Below are 12,042 nucleotides of genomic sequence, written 5' to 3' on the forward strand. Positions count from 1 at the left end.
CAGAAATTATGGTATTTGTTTTTGTTTTTAAGGTATTTTACTGTTTTATTGCATTGATTTTATTATGCAGCCCACATTTTCATTTTCATATGAAAGCCAGTCAATAAATGCTTCACTGATTAATTAAGTAATTAACACTGTAGGTGTCAAATGGACTCCTAGGGGGGAAGTACTACACATTTGGGACATTATGTGATTATGTGGCCTTTTTTTAGGACATTGTAGCTCAGCTGCCCTATTGCTGAACTGTGGGATAATAACAGCCTACAGAAGCAGACCGAGCCTTAATTAGCTTCGTAAAGTAAAATTGCTAATTTATGACTAATTGGTAGCCAAATGTAAAGGCCGACTTAGTCAGCTAATTGATAGCTTTCTGTTGCCATTCTTTAAACAGAAAGCTATGAGTAGTCTGTTTTGAAAGGATGAAACAATGTTCAAAATTTAATGTTCCCTCTCTCCCTGCCCTACCAAACAAATAGGAAGCAGAAGATTTAAGGAGCCGGCACAAGAAATTGCTGGTAAGTATCTTTTCCAATATGCCTGGAATAGAATTTATTGTGTTAATCCATAGACCACAACATCACTTTTTCCTCTATGAGGTAACTTACTTTCCCTTTTTTTTAAAAAAAAGCAACGGATTATTAAAAAGGCTTTTATCTTTTAAAGAAAACTGTCAGGTTCAGGCAGGAAGTTGTCGGAAAAATAAGGCATGTTTACCGGTAGCTGCGTCCCAACCTGGACTAGTGGATTCCTGAAGCACTTACAAAGCTGCCGAGGCATACCCAGGGGCAGAGGAAGGTGGGTGCGGGCCCCCCCAGGTGTCACCACTGAGGGGGGTGACAAAATGCCGGGCGGCACTCACTACAGGGCCTGCAGCGTCTCTCCTGGGAGCTATGCAGTGGCTTTGGCGTGCGCAGGCCCCACGCTGCCCAAACGGTCCGCCCGCTGCCTTCCCCCCAGCTGTAGGGCAGCTGAGTGGGAGGAGGCAGGCAGACTCCGGAGGGCCCTATGGGTGCTCCGCTCTCACCCTCTCCCTGGGCACGCAGCCCCAGGGCACCTGAGTGGCTTCCTCTACCTCTGAACATCCCTAGGCTCCTCTGCACCCTTGGCAAGGAGCTATATTGGGACCTTCAAAGTCAGGATGGACCATGGACGAGACACTCAAAAAGTTTGCTGTTTGTTGCCTTTCACACTGTGCCAGTGACTTCCTCCGCAGCCATCAGGATTGGGTCTGCTCTACTCTGCCTCCCTTCTTCTTCCTCCTCCTCTTCCTCCTCCTCCGTCTGCCTGCTTCCTGCCTCCCTTCCTCCGCTTGCTGCTTTCCCTTCTGCCTCCTCCCTCTATCCCTTCTTTTTCCCTCCTCCTGCAACTCCCACCCACTGTCTCCATATTTCTTCCCTCTGAGCCATGCTGGGTGCTCCGCTCACACTTCTAATAGTGCTGCTGGCCAACTGGGGAGGGAGTCCCCACAGGGCTGTTGTGAAGGCCCACACCAGGCATCCCCAAACTCGGCCCTCCAGCTGTTTGGGGACTACAGTTCCCATCATCCTTGACCACTGGTCCTGTTAGCTAGGGATGATGGGAGTTGTAGTCCCAAAACAGCTGGAGGGCTGAGTTTGGGGGTGCCTGGCCCACACCAACAACTGGATTCCTCCTCTGAGATGCCCAGAGGAGCCTGCGCCCCTCGTCCAGCCGCCCCATAGCTGCGGAGGAATGGCCTGGGGATTGGGCAGGTGGCCACCTAGCCACTCCAAGGCAGAGAGGAGAGATGCAATTTTTGCACACATACTTGGGCCTGCAACCTTAGAGGCGCCAACCTGGTCAACCCCTACAAAGCAGAAGTTGGTTACTAGTTCCCAGTACCTTATTTACAGTTCCTGGTTCCTTGCATTAAGGAAGCACTGAATGTGTAATTGGAAGCCTGAGGAATAGAAAAGCATTTGAATGCCCTGGGGCCAGTATTTAAATTCTGCCCCTTCCACACAATGGTTTCCAGAACCTGGACGCCCACTTCAAGCAACCAAACAGGCCACATGACTCACCAAGCACAAACACCTTTATTTCAGTCCCCCATCCCCACAGTAGCCAGCGTCTCTATGTGGAAGTTTTTGGACTGAGGTTTTGAGGCTGGATGCAGGGGGAGATCCAGGTTCATATGATAAACATTCAGCGGTGGCCTTTGTCTTTCATTCTAGACTACTTCATGGAGTTGTTGTGGTATCAAATTATATTATGAGGAGGGAGAATTGAAACGCACCACATTCCCTAAAACGGGCTATAGGCATTCTAAGTTGAAATTGCCGCCAACGCATTGAAATCTTTTCTCTCTCTCCAAATGGACAGAAAGCCTCTATCTGGCGAGGCCAGAGCTTGGGCAGCCTCTATACACACCTCCAGGGTTGCACTAAGGAGCTGGGTTACCTCACAGAGCAGCAGAACAAGATATTGAGGCAGGACTGGAGTGACCAGATAAAAGACCCCCAGTCTGCGCGACGTGGGTACGAGGTAAGTGATGGCAATGCAAAACAAAAGCAGCTGGTAAGGATGAACGGGAGATTTGGAGAAGAATTCAACACAGTGCTGTGGCAATGGTTCCATCAGCACAATAATTTTGGCTTGTCACACAGGAGAATTCCCTTACATGGGAACCCCTGGGGGTTCACTCAACACCTGCAGAACCAATTTGGGGGACCACGTCCTACACGCAGTGGACGTTATTGTGTGGGCTTTGCCTAGCAAGGCTTGTTAGTAGAATCCTGCCCATAGGGTGGTATTCAACTAAGTTTTACTCAGAGTATACCCATTGAAATCAATGAACATTCCTAATTTCAGTTGATCTGTTCTGAATAAAACTGTTGAATGCCACCCATGGTAACCTTTTGGATAAGGCTTTAGTCATGGAATGTGGGTTTCTTTTATTTACTCTCCAAAGTGGTTTTTAGCTCACAACGATTCATATATGTAACAGCACCAACATGCAGCATAGTTGCATTGGTAGGAGTCCTTTTAATTATCAGTGTTGAACGTCACTTTACTAAACAGATAACTGGGCCTATTGCTGCTGCTTGTTGCCCCACAAATCAGTCCCACAAATTCCACACACTCAGAGGAGAGTCCCAATGTATATTCAATATGTTCTGGTTACTCGAAGCTCTCTGAACTTGGGCATGTTTGTAGTTACTCTGACTTGGTCAACAGAACAAGGGTGGACCCCAGAGGAAACCATCCTTTAGGCTTCTTCTGAGCATGCGTGATCTCTAGTGCTCATTTTATGGAGCTACAAAGTGCTGCACATTGAGGAAGCAGAGGAGAGAAAATGTAAATAGGGAGGATGGAGGAAGCTACCTACCATGTTATGAAACTTTTATATAAATGGTTGGGGAACCTGTTCCGGACTGCTTTGTGGCATGGGTATCTGTGTATGAGAGAGCCAGCAATGAGGAAAGGGAAAACAGATACTTTTGCATCTAGATGCTTCTTTCTTTGCATGCAAACCATTTGTGAATGCGGATTTGGGAACAGAAGTCCTACCACTTTCAACTGACATGAGGTATCACTAATCTATGCCCTGGATTCCTTAGCCATTTGGGTCTGGGGCACATCTGGAAAGTTCTAGCCACATGAACTTCAAATTTTTCCAGTTTTATTGGGAGAAGAGATTGTGTAAACGTGCTCATCGTCTTCTAATCCATCGTTTCTCTCTCACACACACTTTTATATGAAAATCTGAGCAGCAGCAGCAGCAGCAGTAGTTTTCTCTGCCCCACTGACGTCAGTAAAGGCATCTGATAACTAAGCTTAGCAGTAGATTTGGCAGTTTCCAGGACACGTGGGGCTACTGTTTCTCCTAAAATGCAAAGGACCTCTCAGAATTCGAAGTGCTAATACAGGCACCCCCAAACTGCGGCCCTCCAGATGTTTTGGCCTACAACTCCCATGATCCCTAGCTAACAGGACCAGTGGTCGGGGAAGATGGGAATTGTAGTCCAAAACATCTGGAGGGCCGAAGTTTGGGGATGCCTGTGCTAATATATTGGGCTCCTTCTGACCCCCCCTGCAGGATTTCAAGAATAATGAACTCCTTAACCAAGAAGAGTTTGTGAATACCCTCCAAGATGATGGAGAGAGGATGGTTGAATTGAAGCACCCAGCTGTGAGCCCAATTCAGGTAGGTGCAGAATCTGGAACTCTCTCTGCATCTCAAACAGTTGTCTACTGATTCTCCCATAATCCCTGACCATTGGTCATGCTGGCTGGGGCTGATGGGAGTCCAACTATATCCAGAGGGCCACCAATTTTCTATCCCTCTGCTTAACAAAGAATTGTTCTAGATTTCTCTTGCTTCAAGCTATGTCTAAATGTTTGTGATATTATATCGCCCTCCAGAGCAGGTTTAGGAGAACAGCAAAATAAAAGGGTATTTACTGAGATAACTGCTTCATCATTAAAACCTACCGCCTCCTGAGAGCTTAGAGCAGGCAACTCTAGTGAGCCACTTAAAAAACAACAACATTGTTTCCCCCAAAGTTTTGCAATCTGCATTAGATGAAGGGTCTTCTCTGAATAATTACACCAACCTTACATTCTGTGTTTTGTTGGACAAATCCACACTGCAAAAATAGCTTAGCAGGCATCCCCTTCTTCCCAAGGAAACCTGGGAATTGTAGCAGGGGTGTGGGTGGACTCACAGATTGTTGTTGTTTAGTCGTTTAGTCGTGTCCGACTCTTCGTGACCCCATGGACCATAGCACGCCAGGCACTCCTGTCTTCCACTGCCTCCCGTAGTTTGGTCAAACTCATGTTCGTAGCTTCGAGAACACTGTCCAACCATCTTGTCCTCTGTCGTCCCCTTCTCCTAGTGCCCTCAATCTTTCCCAACATCAGGGTCTTTTCCAAGGATTCTTCTCTTCTCATGAGGTGGCCAAAGTATTGGAGCCTCAGCTTCACGATCTGTCCTTCCAGGGAGCACTCAGGGCTGATTTCCTTCAGAATGGATAGGTTTGATCTTCTAGCAGTCCATGGGACTCTCAAGAGTCTCCTCCAGCACCATAATTCAAAAGCATCAATTCTTCGGCGATCAGCCTTCTTTATGGTCCAGCTCTCACTTCCATACATCACTACTGGGAAAACCATAGCTTTAACTATACGGACCTTTGTCGGCAAGGTGATGTCTCTGCTTTTTAAGATGCTGTCTAGGTTTGTCATTGCTTTTCTCCCAAGAAGCAGGCGTCTTTTAATTTCGTGACTGCTGTCACCATCTGCAGTGATCAAGGAGCCCAAGAAAGTAAAATCTCTCACTGCCTCCATTTCTTCCCCTTCTATTTGCCAGGAGGTGATGGGACCAGTGGCCATGATCTTGGTTTTTTTGATGTTGAGCTTCAGACCATATTTTGCGCTCTCCTCTTTCACCCTCATTAAAAGGTTCTTTAATTCCTCCTCACTTTCTGCCATCAAGGTTGTGTCATCTGCATATCTGAGGTTGTTGATATTTCTTCCGGCAATCTTAATTCCTGCTTGGGATTCATCTAGTCCTTTCTGCAACTTGGCAAACTACAATTCCTGGGATTCTTTGAGGAGGCAGCCATGACAGCTAAAGTGGTATAAAAAGAAAACCCAAGTTTGACAATGCCATACTAATTGGGCCCTGCTATGTGTTGCTGGATCTGGTGGGTTCGAATCCCTGCAACGGGGTGAGCTCCCGTTGCTCGGTCCCAGCTCCTGCCCACCTAGCAGTTCGAAAGCACATAAAAGTGCAAGTAGATAAATAGGTGCCACTACAGCGGGAAGGTAAACGGCATTTCCGAGCGCTGCTCTGGTTTGCCAGAAGCAGCTTTGTCATGCTGGCCACATGACCCGGAAGCTGTCTGCGGACAAACGCCGACTCCCTCGGCCTATAGAGCGAGATGAGCGCCGCAACCCCAGAGTCGGACATGACTGGACCTGATGGTCAGGGGCCCCTTTACCTTTACCTATGTGTTGCTGGATCTGCTGGGTTCTCTGCCCTCTGGTTCTCTGGTTCTTTAGGGCAAATGGATCATGATGCATGCTCAATAAACAGGTTGTCAGGTGACCTGATTCAGAAGCTCCCTTTCCAAAAGGCCTTTTCTTGTGTACCAAAAGATAAAATTCTTCAGGATATGTGGTATGTTGGAATAGCTGGGTCAAAGTTCTGGCCCCAGATTGCCCTAGAAATGGTCAGTTATAAAAGGAAACAGAAACTGCAGAACAAGTCTCATCTGGGGAGTTTTTGGTTTGTGCTACATTAAAGTTTTAATGCGAGATGAGCGCACAACCCCAGAGTCAGTAACGACTGGACCTAATGGTCAGGGGTCCCTTTACCTTTACATTAAAGTTTGGCATTATATTATCAACTGAGAATATAATCATGGAGAGCTTGGGCTAGAGTCCAACAATGCAGCTTCTCAGGGAGTGGTAATATTTTGCAATCTGATGGCATTAGTATTCTGGGAATGAGATATTGCACAAGAATAAACTATACCACTGTCCATCCTCTGAATGTGCAATGAGCTTACAAGTGTGTTTTGAATGTTAATATTTTTCAAAAACGTTTTACAACACACCTCTGATCCAAACCTTATAGAAACTGATTAATCCACATGATATAAAGCAAATGTGTCGATTTCCCTCTCTCATATTTTGAACAGCATATTATCTTTGTCCTGTAATATCATTTCCTTTGTTGTGTGGATTCAGCAGCCCACAGCTACATACTTCTGTCAGTTTGGGGGTTAACAGAAAAGAAACTCAGTGGAAAACCATGAAGCTAGATGGAGAATGACATGAGAACTATTTCTTTTCCACTGCAGGCGCATCAGGAAGCGCTTAAGAATGAGTGGCAGAATCTTCTCTACTTGTGCATCTGCCAAGAAAACCATTTGAAGAACATAGAGAACTACAGAAAGGTAAATTGTAGCAGCACAGGTGGGAGGGGGGTACCAGAAGGTGATCCAGATGAAGGATCCCAGGGATCTCAAATCTTCACGATCATGTGTAGAAACTTTTAAAATATTTAGGCAGTTCCCTAAGGGCAGACAGACAAAGTTCACATGAAACTTAGTGTTCAGAAGGTACACCTTCAGCACTTTGGACTCCTTGCGCCTGTGCCATCTCATGGATAATAATAATAATAATAATTTATTGATTTATACCCCACCCATCTGGCTGGGATTCCTCAGCCACTCTGGGTGGCTTACAACAGAATATTAAGATACAATATCTCTCCTCATCCATAGCTTAGAAAGATCCCATGTTCAGAGTCTGAAAGCATTTGTTTGTCTAGTATGTCTGTAGAGTTGGAAGGGACCCTAAGGGTCATCTCATCCAACTCCCTGCAATGCGTGTTGCATTTGTTTTTGCAGAAAATCTCTTAATTTCATAGGGCTCGATTCAAATTTTCTGTGAGCAGTCCTTCTCCCTGTGCCCCATCAAAGCTGCTCTAGAACTGCTCCCAAAGCAGCAGTGCAAGGGGCTTTGGGGTAGAGGAGCAAAGGTTAACAAAAATCACCTTTGCCCACTCTCTTCCTCCCGTTGGAGCCACTGCTAGATCCGAGTCCATCCCACAAACAGAAGCAGACCTTCCATTTGTAGAAAGGCAGGTCTGAATCTAACGTAGTCCTCTTTCAATCCTTTATTTTGGGGGGTACATTAATGTTCAGGGACGCAGGTGGTGCTGTGGGTTAAACCACTGAGCCTTGGGCTTGCCGATCAGAAGGTTGGCAGTTTGAATCCCTGCGATGGGGTGAGCTCCCATTGCTCGGTCCCAGCTCCTGCCAACCTAGCAGTTTGAAAGCACGTCAAAGTGCAAGTAGATAAATAGGTACCGCTTCAAGCAGGAAGGTAAACGGTGTTTCTGTGTGCTGCTCTGGTTCGCCAGAAGCGGCTTTGTCATGCTGGCCACATGAACTGGAAGCTGTACACCGGCTCCCTTGGCCAATAATGCGAGATGAGCGCCGCAACCCCAGAGTTGGTCACGACTGGACCTAATGGTCAGGGGTCCCTTTACCTTTACATTAATGTTCAGAGATTTCTAACTTCGTTGCTATTGAAATTTCTATCTCATCCTTTGGACGCATTCCTAGGGCAGCTTACAAAGAATCAAAACACAATACCATGCAAGTGATTAAAGCCATTGCCACTTGCAAACAATGTATTAAAAACAGCAGAATCTAAAACAGCAGCATGCAGTCGCCAGCAGATATAAAAACCATTGCACAACCTTAGAAAATACAGAGCTCTTCACCTGGTGCTGGAAAGTCATCAAAGTAAGTGGCAGGCAAGCTTTCCTGGGAAGAGCATTACAGAATATGGGAGGCACCATGGCCGCGACCATTGCCCAACTTTCACCTGCTACTCCTGATATGGAGGGAAACCTGAAGAAGAGTCTCTGTGCAAGATCTTGGTATTGATAGAATTAGGGCATGTCTCCAACATTTATAATGCTTTAGCACTAGACCAAATGCACAGAGGCAAAAGTCATGGCCACGTAGTACTGGGTCACATGACTGTTGAGGTCTTAATGCAGGTCCCAATCACACCAGTGGGCAGCACAAGGAAAACTAGTGGAAGCAGCCAAACTCTGGAGCCCTGACGCTTGCACTGACCCGATAGGATGAGGCTATATAGTTAAAGTTTGGCAAAAAATAGCAACATGAACATTCCGCTATAGGAGCACAGCAGCAGAAGTTAGCAATGTCTGAATTTCATGGTCAAAGTACATTTCTCTGACTCTTTTGCTACTGCTCTTCTCTCTCTCTTTTTTTGTATTTAGTTCTATGACGATGCTGATGCTGTGAGCCATTCGCTAAACAAGCTGAACAATGACCTTGATACAAAATACAGCACGTTCAACAAGGACAGCCTGGGAGTGGTGTCTGATTTATTCCTTCAGCTGGAAGTGAGAACCACGAGGGGGAATGGGGAGACGTGATTTCAACACGTTCTTACGTTTTAATTACTGGCCTGGAGCAACCGTGCCTCTCCTGGATTATTGCAGCAACCAAATCTAATTATTTTTATGGCTTCATCTAAAATCAGTTAGGTGCAGAGCCTGGGAGTTATAAATTGGACAAGTGGACTTGATTCACTTCATTAAATGGAGGGGAAAGGAGGAAGTTAGGGAATATGAGTTGCGGGGGGGGGGGACTGCACCCAGTCCCTGTGCCTTGTGACTGGGTTCTCTCCCAGAAAGATTTGCTCCCCAGGTAAGAATTAATAAAACACAGAAGTTCTGTTCAGATGAAAATTATGGACCTGGGTTGAGTAGTGAGATCATGTGCCTTTTGAAAAGTTCCTGATTGTGGAGTGTGTGTACAAATTGTGCATGCACAAGCTCTTTCAGATCTTCAGATTAATGTGCATTTTAGGAGTGGAGAGAGCAAACACGATCCAGATCCCCCCTCCATGCTTTCTTCTGAATGTGTCAACAGAACAAAAGTCATTGGGCCATCAACATCCTCAAAATTAGGGTCTCCAGCCCACACAACTTACAGGCCACCAAGCCAAATGCTTCCCACTCACTATGTATGGCAGAGCACCGGGAGCCCGTTAACTAGCCTAGATCTTTGAAAACAGGAAGATTTTCATCTACCTAGCAGGCCAATGTATAGGGCTGATGGGCTCTGCATGGCTTGGTGGGCCACAAGTTGTGCTAGTCCTGCTCTAGGCTGCGTTATTTGCCCCAAATACACACCAGCTCTGAACTCTCTCCTCCTCTTCCCTGTCTAGAACGATGAGAAATCCGTGAAACAAGCTGAGAGGAGCATTGCTGAACTGAAAAGGAGGAGCAAGGAGATTAGTCCTTTGAAACTCCGCAGACTCCAACCTTCCCAGCCAATTACTGTGACTACCATCTGTGACTGGGATTTGGGTGATGTAAGAAAATGGCCTTGTCGTATCATATGTGATGGAAACGGATTATTCTGAAATTGTGTACCGTGTACCTCACTGTGGTTTCTGAAGAGTTTGCTTTAATCTCCCTTTTGCTGCTACTTCTACATCAAATCAAGCAGAAGGAAAAGCAGCGGTGAAGTATTTGGGTGCCATGTTTGAAAAAGGAACAGTGTGGTATGAGAGTTCTCTATGCCCGGATATCCCTAAAACAGTGCAACAACCAATCTGTAGCGCACCACAAACAGTGAGCAGTTGTGACACCACACAATTGACCCCTTTATTGTAGGACATAACATAGAATGGAGTGGCAGAGTTTAAGGGAAATCACTATACAGTGGTACCTCGGTTTATGAACACAATTGGTTCCGGAAGTCTGTTCATAAACTGAAGCGTTCATAAACTGAAGCGAACTTTCCCATTGAAAGTAATGGAAAGTGGATTAATCCGTTCCAGACAGTCCGCGGAGTAACCGTTCATAAACTGAAGCGAACTTTCCCATTGAAAGTAATGGAAAGTGGATTAATCCGTTCCAGACGGGTCCACGGAGTACTTAAACTGAAGTGTTCATAAACTGAAACATGGGTGTAATTGGTTCCGGAAGTCTGTTCATAAACTGAAGCGTTCATAAACTGAAGCGAACTTTCCCATTAAAAGTAATGGAAAGTGAATTAATCCGTTCCAGATGGGTCTGCGGCGTTCATAAACCGAAAATTCATAAACCGAGGTGTTCATAAACCGAGGTTCCACTGTATATGGCATTGCACTCATTTGGGGCTAGTAGGATAAAGTTATCAGTGACTACTAGTGATGGTGGTTGTATACCATCTTCAGAATCAGAGATAGTGTATCTGAATATTGGTTTCTGGACAGGAACTATGGATAGGAGAGGGATTTTGCTCTAATGCCCTGTTTATGGGCTTTCCAGAGGCATCTGGTTGGCCACTATGGGATTTAAGATGCTGGTGTAGATAGGCCTTTGGTTTGACCCAGAAACAGGGCTTTTCTTCTGTTCTTAGTAACAGCACCAAATGCATACATGTACACACATCTAAAATAGACCCAAGGCACCTCTGAGCTGCAGTAACAAAGGACAACGTTTTGTGACATCTGAACAATGTCTTGAGTTTGTCTTTCTGGCAAAGGGTGGCTATATTTGAAATTCTCTCGAAACCAAAACTTTCCTTCTGTCTCCTTCCTTCCCTCCCTCCAGGGGCGGCTCGAGATGGGTGAGAAGTATATGTTGCATGACAACAGCAACCAGGAAAACTGGGTCGTGCAGAATGCCAGGAGAGAGACTAAGGTAGCACCTGCTGTTTGCTTTTCCATCCCCCCTCCAGATCTAGAGGCCATAGAGAGAGTTAACAGGTGAGTACAAAGCCTTCTCTCTCTCTCTCTCCCTCCCTCTCCCTCTCCCTCTCCTCTCTCTCTCTCTCTCTCTCTCTCTCTCTCTCTCTCTCTCTCTCTCTCTCTCTCTCTCATGAGTATACCACTAGCAGTACACATGCCACAAACAAGAAGAACATATTTTCTATCTATTCATTACTGGTGATTTTTTAAAAATGGGTGAATACGGGTTTTATTTTTATTTATTTATAGAACTCTTTTCATCTATAACGCCATATCATAAAATATTAGGGCAGTATCAACACGAAACACCATTAAAAACGATGGGGTTGAACCATGGTTTTGGAAATTGTCCCATAACAGAGGTTCTTCTCTATAAAAGTGGTTTAATGGCATTCTCTCATGCGGGTATTATGTCTGCATGTGCTGGGGAGCTGCAAAAGATCTGGTTCATGATGGTAGTGAAATGTTGCTGGATGGAAACGGTTTTCAGGCTCCCATATGCCTGTTGTTTAAGGTGCAGGTTTTGTGGTATCATGTTGCCTCTACACATAGACTTTCCATAATCACTTGGAGAATTGTTGTTGTTGTTTACGATCAAGTGGCGTATACTGTTGGCAGCAATTCATGCAGGGTGATGGATCAGTAGTCACCCCATAAAGCTTTCATGTTAGCAAGCATGAGTTAGCAAGCAAGCCAGTGGAACTTGCACATCTACATATGCTAAAAATGTGATTCTAGTCACCACTGAGAATCAGCCTTAAGGCAGTGGTGCATAATCATGGCAGC

The 12,042-nt window shown here is 45.6% G+C and overlaps 1 protein-coding gene across 1 annotated transcript in view; it reads left to right on the forward strand.

Moving 5' to 3' along the window:
- Positions 1 to 12,042, forward strand: part of EVPL (envoplakin) — a 57,803-nt gene that overhangs the window by 33,680 nt on the left and 12,081 nt on the right. The window contains exons 8-14 of the mRNA XM_035104522.2: positions 480 to 518; positions 2,344 to 2,505; positions 4,061 to 4,168; positions 6,828 to 6,923; positions 8,789 to 8,914; positions 9,745 to 9,891; positions 11,120 to 11,274. Of these exons, the coding sequence (XP_034960413.1) occupies positions 480 to 518; positions 2,344 to 2,505; positions 4,061 to 4,168; positions 6,828 to 6,923; positions 8,789 to 8,914; positions 9,745 to 9,891; positions 11,120 to 11,274 (833 nt within the window). The remainder of the gene's footprint in view (positions 1 to 479; positions 519 to 2,343; positions 2,506 to 4,060; positions 4,169 to 6,827; positions 6,924 to 8,788; positions 8,915 to 9,744; positions 9,892 to 11,119; positions 11,275 to 12,042) is intronic.

The sequence above is a fragment of the Zootoca vivipara genome, chromosome 2 (assembly GCF_963506605.1).
Source record: "Zootoca vivipara chromosome 2, rZooViv1.1, whole genome shotgun sequence".
Taxonomy (NCBI): domain Eukaryota; kingdom Metazoa; phylum Chordata; class Lepidosauria; order Squamata; family Lacertidae; genus Zootoca; species Zootoca vivipara.